The 23,089-nt window shown below is 41.2% G+C and overlaps 2 protein-coding genes across 2 annotated transcripts; both read left to right on the forward strand.

Moving 5' to 3' along the window:
* The first annotated feature begins 3,582 nt into the window (after positions 1 to 3,582).
* LOC133901822 (RNA-binding protein Y14A-like) lies at positions 3,583 to 8,428 on the forward strand. Its single transcript, XM_062343337.1, has 4 exons — positions 3,583 to 3,947; positions 5,973 to 6,109; positions 7,187 to 7,332; positions 8,099 to 8,428. Exons 1-4 carry the CDS (start codon positions 3,680 to 3,682, stop codon positions 8,127 to 8,129), a joined length of 582 nt encoding a protein of 193 aa, XP_062199321.1. The 5' UTR covers positions 3,583 to 3,679; the 3' UTR covers positions 8,130 to 8,428.
* Positions 8,429 to 10,756: 2,328 nt separating this feature from the next.
* Positions 10,757 to 14,959, forward strand: LOC133901813 (dual specificity protein phosphatase 1B-like). Its single transcript, XM_062343325.1, has 5 exons — positions 10,757 to 11,083; positions 11,585 to 11,720; positions 12,879 to 12,999; positions 13,974 to 14,119; positions 14,604 to 14,959. The coding sequence occupies exons 1-5, from the start codon at positions 10,928 to 10,930 to the stop codon at positions 14,639 to 14,641; spliced, it is 597 nt and encodes a 198-aa protein (XP_062199309.1). The 5' UTR covers positions 10,757 to 10,927; the 3' UTR covers positions 14,642 to 14,959.
* The last annotated feature ends 8,130 nt before the right edge of the window (positions 14,960 to 23,089 follow it).

Here is a 23,089-nt window from a genome sequence, read left to right on the forward strand (position 1 = left end):
GTTTGGGATGGATTCCCATAGTGCTCCACTTTTTGATGGCACAAATTTCACCTGGTGGAAAATTCTAATGACTTATTATTTGCAAGCCCGAGGGTTAGATGTTTGGAGAGTAACCGAGGAAGGGATGAGGCAACGCCTTACCAACATGGAGAGGTAATTAGATGCACTGGCAAAAAGTATCATTTTATCATCTATATATTTTGATGTATTTAATCGTGTTTATTCTCTCACCAATATACATGATATTTGGACTAGTCTGGTTGAAATGTATGAAGTCACAAGCATGTGCGCAATGAGAAATATCATGTTCTTGTTACTAAGGTTAATGGCATCAAGCAACTGCCTCATGAAAGTGCTAATGATATGTTTTCTCGTTTGAATATTCTTGTTAATGAGATCAATGTGTTATGTTTGACGTCAATTAAAGATGATCAAGTGGTGAGAAGAATACTCCAAACTCTTTTTCAAAAGTACAAGTTGATCGTCTCCATCATCTACGACAACAACGACATAAAAAAGATGACTCTAAGTCAAGTGCTCGGCAAGATCACCGCCCATGAGATGACCATGAATGTGGAGGTGGAAGATCCTACCTCATTCGACGCCAAGAACCTTACTCTCATAAGCAAGCAAGCTCAATATAAACACATGAAGACAAGGATGGGGAGATAAGAGCAAGAGTCAAGCTCAAGTGAAGATGATGGAGATAAAAATAAAGAGAGCGATGAAGAGGATGGTCAAAGCACATCTAGTGATGAAGAAATTGATCCCAAGATGTCCAAACTCTTCTCAAAATTGGAGAAGAACATGAAGAGGATCAATGTCAAGGTTGATCATCCAATCTCCATTCAAGACTTGGTCAAAACAATTGATCACATCAAGAAAGAGAAGAAAGCCAAGATCAAGAAGAGGGAGACAAGGGGAAGAGCCAAAGCATTCGCAAGCATAGGGAGATGGTTGAGTGATGATGAAGATTCAATCTTAAGCGATAAAACTCACCATCCACTCCTCAAAGAGAAGCTCTTCCTTAAGGTCATCATCACACAAGTTGTCTCGTAAGCCATCTCACAAGTGACTTATGGCCAAAGGTATGAATAGCAATGTAAGTGATGATGAATTCGATGAAGATTTTCCCTCCTATGATGAGCTTCTTCATTTGATCAATGAGCAACAAAGGGTCCTTAAGAAACAATATAAAGAGCTTAAGAAATTTAGTGCACTTAATGAACAATTATTGTGCAAATTCAATTCGCTAAACAAAAAGTATGAAGAGCCTAAGGATAAATTTGAGTGCATTGAATCTCAAACTAAGGTCTCTTTGAAGCAATCTACCTCTCTTTTTAATTACAATCCTAAGGTAGATGCTTCCACTTCTTGTGATGATTTATATACCTTATCTAGCTCACCCCTTTGCAATAAGATTTATGTTAAGAATGTTGTTGTAGAACAATCTAATAAACTCATCGCACAAGAGAATGATGAGCTTAAACAAGAAGTTGAGAAGCTAAAGGAGGACTTGGCGAGATTGAAGGGTAAAAGGCATGTCCAACCTCCTCAAGATAACCGTTCTTTCATAGTGAAGAAGCTTATGAATGGGTCAATCATGACATATTTCAAATACCATCAAGAAGGCCACAATTCCTTCCAATGCAAGCAAGTAAAGAAGGAGACTAAGGAGAAGAAGAAGATGACGAACCTCCCCAACAAGATCTCCAACCTCTGCACCAAGCCCAACTATAAGGTTAAAATCAAGAACAACCATTACAAGCTCAAGAAGAAGAACAATGGCAAGGTGGTTGCACACATGGTTGGGAGAAAGGATCGGAGGTGGAATCAACCCATTTGGGTGCAAAGGAAGTCATCATCAACATGAAGAGGTCCCAATCGGTTTGGGTTCTAAAGAATACTTGAAGCCCGAAGTGGCTCGGGGGATTTGGAGACTTGGCTCACAAGATGAAGTAAAAGTTCAAGCAAAGAAGCTAAGTGTACAAGATTGGATATATTGATGAAGGATCATGAACATCATAATTCCAAATCCCCATCCAATGGTAAAAAAGGTAATGAAGCTAGATGCAAAATCCTTTTATTTAACATAGCTCTTTTTACCTCATCTATGATTGTATTTACTTATTTTAATTTATTGCAATACCTAGTGTGAGTCTCATATGGTAGGTTGCTTGTGTTTCTCCCTTATCAACAAGCAACTACATGGTTTATTAGTTGTAGGTTTCTTACATGGCACTAGTTTTATACATTTTATATCTTTTATATGCTATGATCCAACGTATATGATAAATCCCTATTGTTATCAATAACAAGTGCATATAACTCACAAGTATTCAACACTTGTATGCACATATTTAGGGAGAGTATATCCTATAGGTTGTGATTTTGAGACTAACATATGTTGCTAGTGACATCTTTTATAGTCTTATGGAGCAATCAATATGTCCCCGAAGGTGTGCAATGCTCAAATGTTTCAATTAGTATCATTGTCAAATCTTTGTTCATTTATTCTACCTCCATGCATAATATAGCTTAAAGTTTCTATCTTGACATATGCATTATCTTACTAATTTGCTCTCTTGTTTTATTTGTCTAGTCTCCTCTAACTATCTGTGACTTCATGAAATAGCTGAATATGGAGCAAAATGAGCACCAGAAGCAGTAATCCAATGATCATGCGATGGAGGAGGGAAGCGTATGAATACTGGAAATACGAGCAACAATAGGACGAACTACGACTGAAGCGTCAGGATGAGGAGCGCATGAGGAAGGCGATGGAGGAGCGCGTCACGGCTGAAGCACGCGAAGCAGAGAGGGCAAGGAAGCGAGAGAGGGCCCGTCGCGTTAAGGCGGGAGGCCTTGATGCCCGAAAGGACAAATATTCTAGGTACACTTAGTAGAGAGCATGTATTGTAACCTGATCTACTTTTATTTCCTAAGGCATGTTAGATTTAGCAACGGAATACTATTACGTTAGTCTTTAGACGTACCGTACATGCCAATATTTATTGTCATCATCTCTTTTATGGTTAAGGTCCATTCGCGCATCGACGATAAACCCTATGTAATACTTTTCAGCGTATGTAACATCCGTGCTTGATTCTATGATAATTATGCTCCCGACTATTATTGTTCAATTAATAGTTTTTTTCAGTATTCCTATAACATTAATTTATTAAAAACAAAAAAATCAAATTTAAATAGAAAAGTTACTGTCGTTAACTCTAATTATTAATAAAAACTCAATAAAAGAGGCATGTCGGTAAAAAAAATACCGATAAACCTATCAGCATTCCATTTGCCGACAAACATGTCGGCTCTCTGCTCCCGTGACACCCCTATTGGTGTTTATCCGGCGTCCTATCGGTACACGAAATGTCGATAGGCTTTTTGTCCGCTTTTCACATGTCGACAGGGCCCCAGGCTTAGTACCACGTAGGCTGTTGGTGTTTGAAATACCGATAGAACTCTTGTCAGTATTTCACGTGCCGACGTTACCTATTCATGTAATTTTTTGAATTTAGCTATTATTTTTTAATTTTCTAATAAAAATATTATTAAACAAAAAGAGTCCCCCCGGCGCGAGGCCGCGAACGAGAAGCCCAGAACTCGTCCCCGAAATCCACCCTAGCACCGACCACCGAGCGACCCCGAGGCAGGCACGCAGGCGGCGATGGCGGCGGCGAACGCGGGGGATGTGGAGGTGGTCGACTTCGACTCCGACGACGACGACCTCATGGACGACGACGCCCCCGAGGCCAACCCGGCCCCGGCGGCCCCGCGCCTCCGTTCCACCATCGCCGCCGGAGGGGACTCCGCCGCTGCCGCGCGCAAGACCAAGGGCCGCGGGTTCCGCGAGGAACCTTCCTCCTCGCGCCCCCTCGCCGGCCGCGGCGACTTCGATTCCCTTGGCTCGGACGACGGCCCCGGCCCCCTCAGATGTACGCCCCTACCGCTTCCCCCTTCCCTTTTCCTCCCCCTCTTCGGGTGATTGTGGAGGTGCTCCGTTCTTTTTTGAGTGCATTTAGTTTCGGCTGGTGGTTGTCTAGGATCTTGCTTTGTTGAAGCAGATGCGTCGATCTTGCTCTGTCGGTAGGGTTTTGCGTTTCTTGGTCGGTTCTGTGGGCTCCTAGCGCTTGTGCTGAGATATGTCCTGCGGAAGGTTGCTGCTTTGTCTCTTGATTTGGTAGTAACAAAGTAAGAGACCTCATGTTAGGCCTCAGAACTGATGCCGTAATTTGCCTTGGTCAGTGGTCAACAGATTCGATGGTTTGCTATATGTTCCTCTTTTTAGCAGCAAATCTTTGTATAAAAAAATAGAATCACGAGAATAGCATAGAGAATTGATCTTGGTTGCTTAACAAGAGTCACTCCCTTTTGGTTTCTGAGTTCAAGAATTAGATCTGCAAACTAGAAAACAGGTCGTGCCTGACTAGATATTGTAATCTTTTTTTCTAGGTGATGGTATTGTGATTCGAAATTTTGCTTATTGATGTGGATATTGGATAATTTTTTTAATTATTATTGGTTCTGCATTCAAAGAATTCGATGTGCGTTGACTGTTCTTGCTTTAATCGTTATTATGATTCTTATTTTGCATGTTGATGTGGATAAGTATTATTAATTGAACTGTTGAATACAAAGGTTGGTGTTTCGATTGATGTGAAAATTGTATTATTCCTAAAATTTGAGTTATCTGGATGCAATTAAGTTTTTTTTTTCATCTTTTTGTTTTTCAAATTTGTTCTCTGTTTGTGATATGGAGGTGGACGTGCAACAAGTTAACAAGTTCATTTGCAATGCTGTCAGTGTTTTCTTGGCTCTTTGGGCAGTTGGAGGTTACAATAGGTGCAAAAGTTGAAACTGATTGTCTGTTTCCATTCAAGATGTTTTTGCTCAGAAACAGGAATCTTTCAAGTCATGGAATTTTTTCTGTGCACCAAGTTTTGAGATTTGACATTTCTTATGTGGTTAGGCAGACTTCATGTCAAATAAGGTTCTTTGGTACGGTGTGCAGTTATACAAATTGGAGGCCTGATGTGCTAAAAGCTACATTATCAAACTAATATTTATTTTTTGGTCTTACGATTACTTGTTGGGGCAACTGGCTCGTTAGCTGTTTTCACTATTTGTGACTAATGACTGATCAATTCAAATTAACTGCTGTATGGTGTGTGTCTTCTGGCCCTTAACTCTTAGAACATTAAAATTTTGTTCTCCCCTTGTGTTGTATGCAGTTCTAGTAGGTTAAAAAAAAAGGTTTGTATGCCTACAGAAGAAAACGTAGGCTTGTTATATTATAATATAATGTCTGCTTGTTTTAAGAGTTTGCTACTTCCGAGATTTTTATTTATGGAGTAGTATACTGCCTCTTGTAGTACAACATGAAGGAATATATTGTCTGCTTGTTTTATGATTTTACTACTTCCGATATTGTGATTAATCTGGTAGTATACTATCTCTTGTAGTACAACATGAAGTTACATGCATTATTAGTTTTTTGAAAGCCTTACATGCAAGAATGACTCAGGCGCTTGTATGAAGTTTTGTTTTCGGTTGAAACTCTGTTGCTCGAAGCTTGCGTTATTTGTCAAAGATTTATTGTCAGTTTGGCCTCGTTCTTTACAAGATTTTCATATTTTCTCCATTAAAATGATTACTCCCTGCAGTTGTGTATAAATGTTTTTGACTTTTTTGTTTAAAAAAGGTGAGGGTTATCTTCAGTTTGCACTATTCCATGTAATCCATTATGTTGTTGCCATCTTGTTAAGGCAATTCCCTAAGCAATAAGCATTTCACATTGCTATTTGTCAACTGCAAATTTATGAAGTTTACCAATTAAACAAGAACCAAGTACTTTACTTCCCACAACTATATATTTTGTGTGTTGAGGTCTTGCTGTGCACTGATAATTGACCTAATTACTTTAGCTCATATATACTTCCCCCTTTTTTGTGTGTTTTCAGCTATTGAGGGGTGGATTATTTTGGTAACTGGGGTTCATGAAGAAGCACAGGAGGATGATCTCCATAATGCTTTTCGGGAGTTTGGGCAGGTCAAGAACCTGCATTTGAATTTAGATCGCCGTACTGGGTTTGTCAAGGTAAGTCTTTGTTCATAGCTGTTACATGTTTGGCTATTCCTGCCTTTGGTGGGAGCTCTTTCCAATTCAGATTGCTATATTCTTCAACAGTTACAAATTGAAATATAAGCAATTGTTGAGTATGTTAGTATGTAAAAGGTTATACAGGTTGTACAAGCAGTTCCTCTCTATGTGTAATAAGTGATCGTTTTGTTGCAAACAAATGTTCATGACAAATACCATTACATTTTGACTTCTAGTACATAAGCTGGATTACAAGCTTCGTGTAAGATTACAGTTTTTCCCTTGTCTTCAGGTTGGGTAGTAAGTTAGGGTCTTAACCTATCATATTTTCTTTAGCAAGTTGACAAAGAACTGTATCTGACAGTTATAAGAATAAATGAATTTACTTGAAGCATGTGACTTGGTAAATATAAAATGACCTAAGCTGATAGGTGTTGTACTTGCCAAATACCTAGTATTAAAATTACTTGAAGCATATGCATTGCCCGCTTGTATGAAAAGCCCTTGACATGCAGAAAGTAAATGCTACTTTAGGATACTTTAAGGTCTAGTTGGGTTGTGTTGGATGATTAGCTCTGCAAGGAACTGTTGCTGTACCATGCTCATAATAAGCTTTAGCCAAACGAAAGATGATATTTTACATTCGTAGTTCATTGTTATGGTTGCTTTATTATTACTCCTGAAAGCAGGATTTTGATAATTGTCTTATTTCAGTTTTAGAAGCTTTATTTTGCCAAAATAGTTTTAGAGAGAACAAAGTCAATTAGGTCCATTCCATATGTCATGACTAAATACCATAACTAATCCTACTATCTTATAAACACGGAATATTGACACACACTGGTACTGGTATTGTTGAGCTGTTGGTCTCTTAAGCTTTCTACAATATCTTGTTCTGTGCGGTGGTACTGTAATCAGATCTACTATTAATTAATACATTTTGTTGCTTCTTTTGGCCACGTAATTTTTGTTTAGTATTTGTGCTATGCGCTTCTGATGAGTCTGATCATTTGGTGAATTTACACAAGAAAGAAGATGCATGGAGTTTAATTGTTTGCCCTGTCTCTTATGCAGGGATATGCTTTGATTGAATACGAGAACTTTGAGGAAGCCCAGGCTGCAATAAAAGCAATGGACGGAAGTGAGCTTGTTACACAGATAATAAATGTTGACTGGGCATTTAGTAGTGGCCCTGTCAAGCGAAGAAATGTTCGCAGGAGGTATGTCTTGTTGCAACCTATCAAATGCAATTGGCCCTTTAGGTGCAATGAACTTTTGGTTTGGGCACCAAATCTATATGAAAGATTCCAAAAGACATACAAAGTGTAGCCTAAAAAGTGTCGTATCATGTGTTAAAATTTCAACTACAAACTTATAATGTGCTTACAGGGAAAAAGATACGTTTGCTGTGAATATTAACATATTTAGTATCACTTGTCATAATATTCCAAATTTTGTTGCTCTTAACATAATAACACTTGAATTATAAATTTTATACATAGATAGAGTAAATTGGAAGTGTACTGTAGATTTGGACTTAATTATTTATGGATCTTTGTTGATTTAGTACCTAAACCAAAAGCATTGCTGTTATCCTTTGTTAATTCTTTGCCACATTGACGGGAAATTTATGTGTATGAAGCCACTTTCCAGTTTATAGGCTTCCAGTAAAAAACTAACGAGTGAACTCTTTTATGCAATTAGTTAATTTGCAGAATATATGTGTAGCAGTTTTTCACTTGTCACGGAGGCAGATTACTAGCCCACGTCCTGAACGTTCAAGTAACAATATTCTTCCATTGCAGGCACATTCATTTATGCTAGGACATTTAGGGAAGTTCTGTTATTGGGTTTTCATTTATTTGTATTTTGTACTCATGGTTTCTATATTCATGATAATCATGTATGCCCTGTTCTTCTATTCTCTGAAGTTTCTTTTGGTCGTCGCTAGTCGCTACAGCTAACTCTTATTGTGAATTTTTGCAGATCAAGGAGCCCTCCCAGGAGGAGATACTGAGCTTGCTTTCTCCACCTTGTCATAAGGAGCGCTTGCCAGCTGAAACATGGGTGGCTTTCCAGGCTGTGTTTTCCCGATTTCGCAAGTGAAGTTTGATGCATGATGATGGTTGGCTTTCGGTTTCCAACTACTCATAGTATGACCTCTGTATCTCATTTCCTGTTTCCTTTGCATTTGGTGTATGCTGGTTTGTTCAAACATGCCATGAGGATTAGTCTCCGATTGTAATTGTGACGTATGGTACTGTGGAATTGATGCTTCGACTTCTATATTATTCAGTGATTCAGTGGTTGAACTAACTTGGAGGATACATTGTCCATTTAAAACACTTTACAAAATTTATGAGGACACTATTGGTCACACAAATCGGCTGGGTGCGCCATTGGTGAATTGGTCATCACCACTCACCACATGAATAGAGCTCCGAGTCACCACACCAAATTGACATTTCTTACAAGATTTGGAGAAGGTAGGAAAGAAGTGGAGGAGATGATGGCAAGCGGGCAAATAGGAATTCTAATACGAACTATAGCATTTGACGGGCAGCTATTAGGACGAGCTATTCGATCTCATACTGCATTTGATGGCATATAACGATTCTTCTCAATATAATGTCATGGTGATTTTAAAAAGAGAGTAAAATACACTAGCGGTACTTAAACTTATCTTTTGGTGTTATCCAAATCCTTAAACTCTTTGGTGTTATCTAGATCCTTTAACTCTTAAAATGCATATATGAGTCTCTAAACTTGCTAAGTATGCTACTTAAGGCCTAAACCCTTATATTTAGCATTGTATGTACCTAAATTTGCATTTTAAGAGTTTAGGACCTAGATGACACCGATGGACAAGTTTAAGATCACAATTTACTCTTACAAAAATGTATTGAAAGTAGTGCATCTAGTTTAACATATAATCAATTTGAAATTCAAATTTATACGTTGATAGAGTAATTTAATTAAGAAGTGTTGATCGATTAATTTAATTAAGAAGTGCATCTGACTAGGTCCTGAATCATACCGATATTTTTCTCGAAGGATCCTACAAAAGTTATCATAAGTAACCACATGCGTGCTATACACATGTGGAATCAATAATATTGTAATAGGACCCGAAAATTTATAAACGTGCACTACATTGTAATATCTGTGCTTGCACTCGGGTCTCACGTGCAGCATTTCGTCGTCCATGTACTCACTGAGGCAGATAGAGCACATGGAGTCCTCACGGTGGCCTTGTTGGTGAACGAGACCTTATGGTAGGACACGATAGTGGCTGGATCAAGCCTCACAGGGGATGAAGTCTCCATCGCAACTGAGGAGTGGGCCTGGATGTCCTCAACATCTCCTGGGGCATCACTACAGCTATGGCTTTTGCCACATGTGCTGAGTCCATAGGTTCACGACCATCCTTCGCTCCTTACTGCTCTATAGGAGGTACTTCCCTACAAGAGCTGCTACCACTCACTGTCGTGGACAACTCTATCTCCAAGGTGGCCCACTCATGCATTCTTCACTACACCTAGATCTCCTAATTTCTTACCACATCAGGAGTAGGATTGGGTATGACATGGATGAGGATGCTAAGGGAGATGGTGGTGTGGCACGCTAGTCCACGGGGGTTGATGGGGGGGGGGGGAGGAGGAAGGTAGTGGCGTGGCACCGCGAGTCAGACCCCCGGGGGCACAACTGAGGAAGGGTGGTGCGGGGAGGAGGGGCCACATAGATGGGGATGGGTGGCACAGGGAGGCGAGGCGACATGGACATCAGGAAGGGGAGGTAGCAAAAAGAAGGTGACATGGGAGGAGTGAGAGAGATGGGGAGATGGGCGTTGGTAGGGGTGGAGGAGGCGCAATGTCTGGTGCTAGTGAAAAGGAAACGACTAAGAGATGGAAGGAAGGAGGGATAATTTATGGGAGCAGGATTAGAGAGGTTGAGTTTTCATATAAACTATGTTTGGTGTTTGACGTGATATAATATTAGAACAACGTGTGCAGTTTGATCTAGGTGGTTGGATGACCGAGATCTTTTGAAATTTTCAAACTTGTGCTTTTATAGTTTAGATACGTATGTTTGTTGTATAGCTAAACATTTACCAATTTGTTATCAGTGTGTTGTCTACAATATGTTGTTGTCATGATTGCTAATTTTTTTTTTATATAAATGCATCTTATTGTGAATGTTTATAATACTTGTGTCAACTTTCATATGTGAATAATGAAAATTGGCATTTATATTAAATATTTGACCTTTTGATTATTAGATAATCCTGCTGACTTGGCTAGAGTCGGTAGAGTTGAATTGGAGTTGTATCAAATAGAGTTAGGATCCTAGGTGAACGACGGAGTCTTTATAATGAGATTTTAAGTTTTTAACTACTCAAGAATTACCTCTGCCTGAGTGGTAGAAGTCACCAGAGAATACGATATTACCTATCACAATTTAAATATTAATGACCACAATTTATAGAGTTCTTTCATGATAGGGACATGCGTCACCTCATAATCAAAAACAAGTTTCAAACTACCTCTTCATAAGTCATAACACTTCACCTGTAAATTAATTATCCCATCAAAATCCCTAATTTATCCTGTCAAAATCGAGCAAAATTATCCGTGAAGCATAAAAAATGGCAAACACGGAATAACGCCACCACATATTCCTTGGCACTGGAGAGCCAGCGATTCCCCCGTCCTCCTTGCTACTGCTCCCCTCCGCTGTTTGGTCAGCAGCAATCATCGGGGCAAGCAAAGAAATCCCCGATACCCGTTCCTATCGAGGGCGCCGAGAGGGGAAGCGATGTCCATGCCGGAGGCGGGATCAGCGGCGGAGAGGGATGAGCGCGGGAGGGACGAGTACGAGCAGCAGCAGGCTCGGGTGCTCGTGGCGCTGATGCAGGGCTTCTGCGCCGCGCGGTACCGCAAGGCCGACAACACGCCTTGCTCCATCGAGCAGGTCCGGCCGGCGCTTCGATCTTTCGCTCCTTCCCTCTTGATCTGGTTTTCCGCTTCTTTTCCATCGATCTGTGCTCGACGCGATCATGTGATGGGTGGATTAGGCCGGCGACGGACGATCTTCACGGTCGCACCTGATTCACGGTGTTGCGACGTCCCCCAACGTTTAGAGGAGTTTTTTTTAAATGTCGCAAGTTTTGACCGATTGGATTCAGAACACCGATCGCCTTTTGTTTTTGATTTGGGTAGAGGATAATACTGCACAATTGATTTCGAATTTGTTTCGGTGTTGGTTTTGCGAATGGGGAACATACCATGATTAGTTGGGAGAACTGTTTCTCTTCAGTAAGAAGAGCGCCCTGATTCAACTATTTTATCATCGTAAGGAGAAACGAATCAAGTAGCAACATGTTTGCTTTCGTACCATAGTTTTCTTTTCATAAAGGAAGTGTTACGTCAAAATTGTGCAAATGCCTGATAGATGTCTTAACGCACCTTGTAGGGTCTCTATTTGGGATCTGTTGGCGCTGCGCTGAACAAGGGGTCTCTGAAGAGTTTGAACATCACCCATATCTTGATTGTTGCAAGATCATTGAATCCATCCTTTCCAGCTGAATTTAACTACAAAAAGATCGAGGGTAACATAACCTCAGTTTTGTTCCTTCTAATCCCGTACTATTATTTATTGGTAGCAATTTTGATATGTGAATTTGCTTGACATAATGCCAAATTGGTCGTTGTATTTGGAGCATTTAAATCTTGGTTCCGTCCTTTTTAATAAAATTTTCAAGACTGCACATTTGTTTTCAATTCTGTTGAAAACATGGTTAAGTTTTCATTCACGAAATTATAAATTTTACACAAAATACGATCAAGGAACCCAGATCCATCACACTGACAGAAATGGACAGGGTCTACATATCAGGAATGCATCGCTCTTGTCCCTGTTACGGCTGCTCTTGGGCACAGCCACTGAGCAAAGAACTCTCTCACACACACATCGCCATGCTCCTCCTTGTCTCCTTGATGATATCTGGTACCTCTTCTCATGCTTGGTGACTTATGCACCATGATGATCAGATCAGATCACCTCCTTGGGCACTAGGCGATGCTTGTCACCTATCTTGCTGATATACCCATGTGGTGTATGAGTTGCAGCTCGTCTCATTCACAAGTCATAATTACTTACTATTCCATGCATTATTTAGTTAACAAAATGAAATAAATTTATATTTTGAGTTTGCACAATAGTTAAATGTTGAAAATCCATAGATTGTAGGCCAAATGCAGGGGACATGGATTGAGAGAAGCGAAACCAGGTGACCTTCTTCACCCAATAATCCAATTATGCTACCATGGCCAATTTGGGCCCATTTTCTCTGGCTGCTTTATCAAATCTTGTGTGACATTTGTTTTGTGAAATTAAAACTTATACAGATTATGTTTTAGTTTATCCAATCAACACAAAGTTTACTATACTTACTCGATCTGATCCACATCATCCCCGGCCTTTTTCACTAATCACATCATGACATGTCCAGCCCACATGGAAAATGCTACATTGGTATGCTACTGACATGCAGGCCTGCCCTGCTTGTTTCAGTCAAATATGACAGAGTGGGGCTTCTTGATCAAATTTTGTTTAAAATGTGTATTTTTCTGATTTCCCCCGAAATTGTGTAGTTTTTACGCTTTTATCAATCTTCATTCATTGGGCTCCACCTTTGTTGATTTCCATTGCTTTTATATCCAAGCTTCTATGCACTACTAAGCCATGCTTTGTTTTATCAATGCAGTACTTGACAGCCCAGACACTGATTTGTTAAAGCACTTTGATGAATGCTTTAGTTTTATAGATGAAGCCATAAGCACTGGAGGCAATGTGTTGGTCCATTGCTTTGCTGGGCGGTCGAGGAGGTAATCTCTTTTACTGACTAGTTATTTTCTTTCAACCATTTTGGATTGTTTGCTTATGTTAGCAGCAACCCAGTCATAATTTGAAATTAGTTGTGCTTGCTTATATGTGCACATTCAGTTAACAAGCGAAGCAGGTGGAAAGGAAATAGGTTAGTTATTCGTTTGATATACTGATACAATAATGCCTTGAAGTCTTAAATTCGTTAAGAAATAAAAGGCTAGGTGTCGTGGTCTGGTATTTCATACAGAACCTGAAAACTCCCTCATCTTGATCATAATTTGCCTCCAGCCGATCATATTCAATATATTAAATGTTTGAAGTAACAATGTTTCCAACACTGTTTTGCTCAAAAAAATGTTGCAAACACTGAAGTAATCGAAATATTCTCCTATGTCCGACATAGTTAATCAGTTCATATCTATCTAGCACCATAAAAGAGACATAGGTGGCCCTGTAATATAGTATGTCACTCAACAGAAATTTTAGTGCAACCTAAGTGGCTAAATTATTCAGTATGATTATTGATGTAGGTTATTTTGGGACCATGTCAAAGACATTCACAACAAATCAATAGCAGCTGACCTAAAGGCTTTATTATGTATTTTAATATATTTGATAAATTGACAAAACATCTAATATGTCCAGGTGTTTACTTAATAATGAGAAACACAAATTTTTTCATTAATCAGGTTACATACAAAGAGTTTCATCAATCATGTTATGCTTACTAGATCTGATGAACTGTTTGTGACTATTAGCATACTACAGTAATAGTTTTTGCTTTGTCTTTATTGACTTTCTACTAAAGCTTAACTGTATTCCATTCCGTAAGAACTCATTATTGGATAAAGGATGAAATATCATGTTCCTTGACCTATTGATGTTTCACATAGAATATTTTAATTCATAAAAAGCATATTACTCCACATTATTTATTTATTTCCTACTAAGACATCTTTGTCTAAATATTCAGTGTCACAATTGTTGTTGCATATCTCATGAAGAAGCATCAAATGAGCCTCGAAAGTGCCTTGTCACTAGTTAGAAGCAAACGACCTCAAGTAGCTCCTAATGAAGGCTTTATTTCTCAGCTGGAGAACTTTGAGAGATCCCTGCAAGGTAAAACATAAGTAACCGTTATTGTCTTTCTTGAGTTCATATGCTTAATTGGTTTCAGAGGAAGGTGATATGTGTATTTTTTTTCATGAAATTTTGTTTTTTGAACTACCTTACATTCTAAGAAGTGGCAACATAGAGTTGCTAATTTCTTTGTAGCTCATTTGTCTTTCTGTTCGTTTTAGTTGAAAACTGTAACCTGCAGTTCTGATTGGACTATACTACGAACTGCAACCTAGACACTTGTGTACTATTCTGTTATAATGGAATCCCCGAGATTTGAACCAAACACTACTGTTAAGCGCTCAGATTTTTCGTCTAGTTGCACAGCATAGCTATATGAGAAACCAACAGACTGTTGAACTGAATAGAAAATATAGATGCACATAAACCTTTTCATAAAACTTCTGTTGGTCTTTCATAAAACGTTCAGGAATGCAGCCTCAATTGACACAACCTTACCTATCAAACTTCTGTTTCTGTGCAGTGGAGCAGGAACGGAGAATGCAATCTGTGCAGAACTAATTATAGGTGTAAAGGCATGTATGTCGATAATGTGCTGTCAAGAGCCTCCTGACTGCATGTTATATCCTCTAGAAATCAAGCAAGGCCATGGCAAAACCGGTACGAATTCCCTTTGTACGCTGTTTCCTGCTTTGTGCTGTAAGCAGCAGCTCCACTGGAATGCAGATTACATGTACCGCGATATGATTTTGATGCTTTGAATCCCTTGAGCAGCAGTGTGCTTAAATGGTAGATGTATGTATGACTCATCCAATAAAACTCAGACATTTTTTTTTAAGACAATGCGTAATACTGAATGGTGGATGAGGTTTCAGTGTCGGTGGCTGCGTGTTTCTTGTGCTTGTGATGTTGGTGTTGTGAATGAATAGCTGCCGACCAACGAACAGTCTTTGCTGTTGCAGTGAGGAAGTGCCTAATAACCATCGGTAGGAACAGAGTATGTGGGATCTGGCATTGGTGGCCAGCTCGAGTGCCGTGGCTACTAGATAGGGACTATGGTTTGGTGACATCACCTCAAGAAATTTTAAAATAATTAATTTGACGAATATAATCATTGGAAAATATCATAGAAAAATATACTAATCCGTTATTTTTTATTTGTCATTTAGTACTTTGACATGGTTTCTAAAACTCATCATTGATACTTTTTATAATTATTTTTTAGTGGAACTTGTTAAAACATGTAATATTATGAAAGTATTTTTCGTGATAAATTTAATATTATTTTCATATACATAACCTTAACAATTTTATATGTATTAATAATAAAAGTTTTTAAAATTTGTCTGGACGTATTTTATAACGTCATCTATATGAGAACTAGTAGGAGGGAGAACTCTCCAAAATTCTACTTCTCTACTATGGAACACCGGCCGACACCGCGAATCGTTTTTTTGGCCACTGGCAGGGAAAGCCACCGCCGGCGAGGCGAGGGGTCGTCGGTGATCGATGAGAGCCACACCTTTCCTGCAGCCCACGGTTTGGTTTCTTCTCGCCACGGTTGGAACGTCGGAATTCGTAAAGTCATCCCGGAATGGAACGTTCGAACATGTTCTCATCTGATCGATGTTTATTGGCATACATATTGAATATTTGTGCCATTATCGTTACCGCATTAGGAGCCACTTTACGCAAAAACCAACTAAACATTCTAAGCCTTCATCGGTCCTCGTCCCTTCCTTATAAAGTAATCTTTTTATACGCAAAGTAGTTTTTGATATACTAGTGTATACTTTTAGTGTGCTTAGTCTTCCTTTTCAACCTTCATTATCCCCACCTCTAACACTACGGTGCCTTTCTCTGATATATATCCAATCTAATTTTATACTGTATGGCAAGATGCTCTCATTTCTTAATTCTTGGTCACTGGTGAGGTGGGCCCAACATTAAACCAAAGTTTGAGTGACAGTACCTGGTTCTTCTAATTTAATTAAGAGTCAACTAGAGAGCCCGTGAAGGGCTCCAACTGGTTTATCAGTTTGCAAAACGTATGATCATGTAGAATGGATGCAATACATCCAGGTGAATTTTGGTGCAAACTCCCCGTTGTGTGCAATCATGCAAACTCCAGCTTGGACCATGCGATCCGTATCCAACGGCTCCACACAAGCACACCATCCCGCCATGGCTTTTTTTTTTGCAGAAAACCCCTCACACCTTTTCAAATATTCATGATTTGGTCCTGATTTGAGGCGGAGATGGGTTAGACGAATTTGGGCACGGGGACAGAAGTTGACACGACATGGATGGCCTCAGTGGCCACAAGCGCGATGGCCTCGGTTGCCACAGATACATCGACAGATATGCCCTGGGCAGCAGGGTGCCTGATCGCGATGGGCTCAACGAGGACAGAGGTGACGACAACCTGGACGTCGACAGCGACGCCCTAGACAGCGTTGGTCATGGCGATGGATTGGATCACGATGGGCACGACGACAGAGGCTGGCGCGGCGGCCATGGCCTCAACAGCCACAGGTGCGTCGGCCTCGATTGGAATATGCGCAATAGCCTCAGCGGCCAGAGGTGCGATGGCCTCGGCGGCCATAGGCGCATCGCTGGCTACGCCCTGGGCAGTGATGTCGTGGACGGCAAAGGCCTCGGCAGCGACAGGCTTGATGGTGGCCCCCTAGACGGTGATGGCCTCGGTAGTGATGATGACTTGGACATCAACCTTGCCGCCGCCAACCTTGCCCGAACACCACCTTGGCGACGAACATGAAGACCACCTTGCCGCATCAGTGCCGTTCACACCCACATTGTTCGCGTCGATGCCAGATGGTTTTCAAATCAAGGATGATGGGTGCAGCCTCCATGAAAGCGCATAATTTCATCATGTGTATGTGCAGTTAACATGAGCATAGTTAATCGCAATACGTGTGTCATCATTCCATCATTTGTGATTTGTATATTTGGCACATTGCTGATCGCAATACGCGTGTCATATTGTAGAGAGTAACATGCGCACTGGAAGTGCTCGATCACTTCGTTCTAACTGTAGGGATGGAGTTTGCTGATGTAGAATTAGCTGAGAAGTTTTACAAAGACTATATTCATGAAGCTGGTTCAGATTGGACAACAGAAAAAGGTGAACGATGACTTAAGGTGTAAGTGATTCAATTGCTCGAGAGAAGGATTTCAACATGACAGTGAGAAAAAGTTAGATGCACCTCTCCAATTAGTTGATAAGAAAAAGAAGAAAAATATTACAGACACATCTATCTTAATAATCATCTATAGGTATTTTATCAATAACAAGTTCTAAGAAACCTGTCACTGATTATGTGGTACTAATCAGATATGATCCATGTAAGTTCTTTCCCTTTCAAGAACATTTAAAAAATTCACATACCTTTATAAATGTGAATTTTACAACTGCAATATTCCTTGGCCAGAGGGGAGGACGAAGGAAGGGGTGTTATACTACAGCTAGATATGGAAAACTACAGTAGCTACGAAAAGAAAATAAAGACGAGGTAAAATGTTAACTGCTTCACCTTGTCGCGCACGTGATACTAACAAATAATATGTGCTGGCCAATAGAGTGGAAATGAACTCCATCATCCACATAAATAGATCATTAGCTAACCACACTGATAATTCGATGACTAGATTATTTTTCTGGATTTTGTTTCTCGGAAAATGTGTATTTTTTTTTTGTTACGAGGAAATGAAATCATTTGCTCCTTCTGCCATTGTATTCAGCTCGTTTCTGTTGTATTTTCTACGTGGCTTATACTCCCTTCACTCTTAAATAAATGATGTTTTAATGAGCATAGTCAATTTATACAAACTTGGAGAATTTTTTAAAAATAATATTGTTTTATTGGAAAATTATAAAAATAATAGCCAAATTTACAAAATTATAAAAATAGGTATCTATCGACATTCGAAGTATCGACTAAGGACCTGTTGACACTCCACGTGCCGACATCCTACTGAGAGTGGGTCTGGGGGCCTGTCCGCACTTCACGTGCCGACATGTCTATATTCTGTAGATAATATTTAAAGAAAAATTTATAAATTTTTCATATGACCTCGGATGAAGATGATCTTTATATTAGAATTTGTCTCTCGATGAGATCTATAATTTTGTAGTTGAACACTTCTCTATTTAAATCTGTTAGATACATAAATGTTTAGAATTTCTAGATTTTTAATCTCCTAGACACATTTTGGGCATCTAAATGGATTAAAATAGAAAAGTATTTAACTGCAAAGTTATAGGTCTCATCGAGAGACATAATTTTATATAAAGATAATCTTCATCCGAGATCATATAAAAAAATTATAATTTTTTTTAATATCATCTGCGGGACATATGACTTGTCAGTACATGTAGAGCCGACAGGCCCCCGAGCCTACTTACATATAGGATGTCGACATGTGGAATGTTGATAGGTCACTAGTCGGCACTCCACCTGTCGACAAGTATCTATTCTTATAAATTTATGAATTTTACTATTATTTTTGTAATTTTCTAATAAAATATTATTATTTTAATAAAAGATCTTTTGATCTCTGCTACACATATAAGCGTTAAGAATTGTCACACAAAAAATTGATATTATTAGATTTGTCATGACAACACTTTCAGACCGTTATATTTTAATAGTTTTACTAACATATATAGAAAGAAATGGCAGCCAAAGAAGTGTACTGAAGACCATGTAAAGAAAAAAGGAGAAAGGAGGGAGTATCTTCGGTTGTGCTATTGCGCTTATCCAAGTATTGTTTTTTATACATGGTGATTTTGTGAAAAATAACTGGTACACTATAAATTTTATAGAATAAAATTATTGATTCTTTTACAAAAAATAATTATTTTCTGAAGGGGGAATGATTAGGTGTTGTATTCTCGTAGGAAGTGTCTGTCCCTTCGATATTATATCATACTATGAACCCTTTGATTCGTCTTTTTCCGTACGCCTAAAGGCAAGAGAAACTCCTTGTCGAGCTTCTTATTCCAGTTCCTCCTTCCTTCTTTTCCATTCTGGTTGGTTCCCTATCTCGTGCACTCTTTCTCGAGCTTCTTATTCAAGAGAACACTTTTTTACTACGTGCACGGCCATGAAAATGACTGGAAAATTTGATATGCTATAATCCATTAGATAATTTGGCTATCTCGTATTCACGGATAGACTGAAACTACCGAACGATAGCGGCAAATTTTCGTACATTTTGGGTCGACTAATTTGAATTTAAACGAAACCTGAAATATTTGGGGAAAACCCCACCTACCCAAAACATGCCTCCCGCAGGCGGCAACTGCCTTCGGCTCAAGCTCCCCAATAACATTAAGCGCATCATCGGAAAAAGCCTTCGCCTCGCTCAGTTCGGATTGCAGCCGCTGTGATTTTGCCTTCTCTGATGCACAAAGTGCCTGCAAGTCACACACTTGCGCCTCAGAGGACTGTAAGTTTTGGCGAAAGCAGCTTACTTCGCTTTCGGCAATCTGCTTCTCCGAGCGAAGGGTGTTGAGCTCTTTTTCAAGCTCTTCCAGGCGCGATTCAGCATCCTTCACTCGGCGTGATAACTCGCGCTTTTGGCCTTCGGCTTTCTCTGCCCGTTTTTGCAGCATGTCAATCTACGCGTGTGCGCTCTGCCCGGGCTTCAGATTTCTCAGCCTGCTTGCGCTGAGCCCGCGATAGAAGCAAATCATGCAACTTCGAACACAAGTTAGCAAAATACTAAGTATAATAATGTAAGAAAATAAATAATATACCTTCGCAATAACCACGTCAGAAGCATCGAGCAGCTCGTTGGTGAACTTCTGGGTGAGAGGAATTTCGAGTTCGGGGAGGACGAAGGAACCAAAAATCTTCTTTGCGTCACCAACCTCCCTGGCACTTGGATCAAAAGCGGTAGGCCGCAACGCCTCAGGTGCAATGGCCTTCGCGTCAAGCAGCCCGCCGAGGCCCATCAATCCCTTCCCGCCGCGGCGGGGCGCACTCAGCGTCGATGCTTCGGTCACAGAGGACGAGCTCGAAGGCGAAGAGGGTGAGGAGTACGCCACCACTTCAGAGTTATCGATACCCTCGGCTTCGGGTTCCTGAGTGGTGGCCTCGGGTATCATCCCCGCGTCTGTCAACTCCTCGTCATCGCTCAGTATCAGTGTTGGAAGATCGATGCGGGAGCAGAACAATGACTTCGAGGCTTGGCCCTCCTGCGCGCCTTCGGAACTTTCCCACCGTGGCATATCGCGCGAGGCAGTGGAACCCTCCGAAGATGTTTCTGCATGAAAAACTTCAGGTGCAGCTTCACGAGGCCTCTTCCGAAGGGCGAGAGCTTTCTTAGTCCAGCCTCCCTTCGGCGATTGCTCAGGGTGCTTTCTCTTCATTGAAGGGCAAGCGGCGGCTTCTTCGCCCGCGTCTGCTGCTGGGGAACCTTCCATGCCGCTCTATAGCACGACGATGATCTTCGGCCGTTCAGGATAGGATAGGCCTCAATATTCGAAGACTCTATTCAGTCTTCAGATAAGGCCCTGGTCGGCACAGAGCTGTGCTTCACCTGGTGTGAACTTGCTGACCAGCATTATAGCCTTGGCCTCTACTTCAGCCACTGACAAATCTGGAAAATATCAAAACCATTAAGCAAGGACATGCAGATTGTATGAGCAACTACGGATAAGAGAGTACCTGTGAAGCCATGTACAACAGGGTGGGGCTGGTAGAACCCCTTGGGCCCTTTATCCCCGAACTCCGGAATAGCCCAACCACGGCTTAAGGGCCAAACTCCGGCAGCTATGAACTCTTCCACCAGGTTGCGAGTTGAAAGATATTTCGCGCACCTGGCGAAGGCCTCGAGAGCCGTTTGTTATGACAACTTCAGTCGACATTTGGTGCGCGATTCCCCTTTACCTCTTCACATCTTGATATGAGATACTCCTCGGTGTCCACCTTGTGGTAGAACCACCATTGGGTCCAGTCGCTACGCCACTTGTTCTTGTACACCACGACGGGCGTAGATAGCCCAGCGCGATATGCGAAATTCAAGCACCCATAGTGAGCCTAGCTCTGCACTCCGCGAGCAAAGATTGGCTTGGGCTGATGGTGCAGTCGGTGTGCGGCAGCGAAGGCCCTGGCATATGCCTTCACACCCTCCGAACGAGCTGCCCAGGCGAAGAGACCCATCCTCACTATGGCGTTGGGGGTCAGTTGATGCAGATAGACTTCGAACAATTTCAGTACTTTAATCACCATCTCATCGCAAGGAAGGCAAAGACCGGCTTGAAAATAGTGGACAAACACAACAGTCTTGTCATCAGCTGGCTCCGGTATCTCCTGTTGGCCGGGAAGCCGGACCTTCGAAACATCGCTGATTAAACCTTCCCTCACAAGGCCAGCCAACACTTCACCGTCCACTTTGGACTGTCCGATCCAGTAAGTCTTCGGGCGAGAAGATCAAAGTTTTGGCGCCATCTGGTCCAAGGAGTGCCTTCAACAGCAGGTCGCACGAAGAGTTGAGAATCGGGGGCTTCCTCCAAAATGCTCGGGAAACTTTAGTCGACTTCGTACGAGAGCGACAGCTTTAGCAAAGGCGTGGTAAAAAAATATTGACGGTGGCTCGATATTTATAGTGCGAGGCGGTGGCGGTTACAATTGCCCGCATTGAAAATTGAACCGGCACCAAAAATCATGCTTGGGTATACATGAAGAACATTAAATGCGGGCAGTTACTGAGAATTTTTGCTAGTTACCAAGGAGTTGTTTGTCAATCAATAAAAAAAAACTTATACACAACAACAAAACGACATGCATTGACCCCAGTACACTTCGACAGGCCGAAGGGGACGGCGTTGAGATATCTCGCAGGCTAAAGGCTCGGCCTATCGAAGATAAACCTTGCCAGTAGAGGGCTACTGTTGGGGATGATCTCCCGCTCCCCCCCCCCCCACTTCGAAGGGAATCGCGAAGTCTACTGGAGATGCCGTGTGATAGCCTGTGGTTTTGTTACAGGGAGTTCATCTGTTGGCGGCGAAGATCGTGGAGCTACATTGGTTGAAGGGTGCAGGCGTGCACACATCTTCGACTTTCCGGACCGGCGAAGACAAAGGATTCCTTCGCCTGAAGAGCGAAGCCTGGGTCTACAGTCTGTATCGTTCGAAGTGGGCGAAGACGCAAGCTAACCTTCACCGGGGGACGAAGGCTATCCGACGGGCATCCGATCGAAGGAGGCTTCGACGCCCTTCGGAGAGATGGATCATCTCGACACAGTGGGCCCGATTTCGGTCACCCAGGGTACTTCTGTAATTATGCGATTATACTTATTTGTACCGTAATGCCCCCGAATATTCCGGGAATGTAGCAGGTAAGGGGGTAGGATTTGTAAACAGCACCCGCGGTTGACAGGTACGGGCTATAAATAGAGCCACAGTGCAACCGGAAGGGGCATCAAGAAAACTGTTCCGCCTCTAACACGTGTCGCTCTGAGTGCCCTTCGATATCTCCGTATCCGAAGGCTCTCCTTGTCTGGGAACCCAGTCCCAACAGCATTCATGTTGAATAATAGGCATCTAGGGTTTTATTTTGAGTTGTTGAGTTTTCTCTAGATTTTATTGGATTTTATTTGAGATCATTTGGATTTCCTTTGGATTCTTTTGAGCTAAATTTTATTTCCAAAATACCAAAATGTTTTCATAAATCAAAATATTTTTATTGGCTTCTAAATGTTTTTAAAATCTTGTTGGAATTTTCCTAGAATTTTTAGGCTTTATTTGGTTTTATTTGGATTTTACTTGCTATTTATTTGAATTGTTTTGCTTCTTCCTTTTTCTGGAAATTCCAAAACGAATAGAAGCCCTAACCCTAACCTAACCCAGCCCATCCTCTCTCCTAGGCCCATCCCCCCTCTCTCCCCGGCATGGCCCTCCAGCTAGCCAGCCTCCTCTCTTTCTCTGCCGCTCCCTGTTTCCCCACTTGGGCCACACCGGCCCAGCTAGTACCCTAGCCC

The sequence above is a fragment of the Phragmites australis genome, chromosome 2 (genome assembly GCF_958298935.1).
Source record: "Phragmites australis chromosome 2, lpPhrAust1.1, whole genome shotgun sequence".
Lineage (NCBI taxonomy): Eukaryota > Viridiplantae > Streptophyta > Magnoliopsida > Poales > Poaceae > Phragmites > Phragmites australis.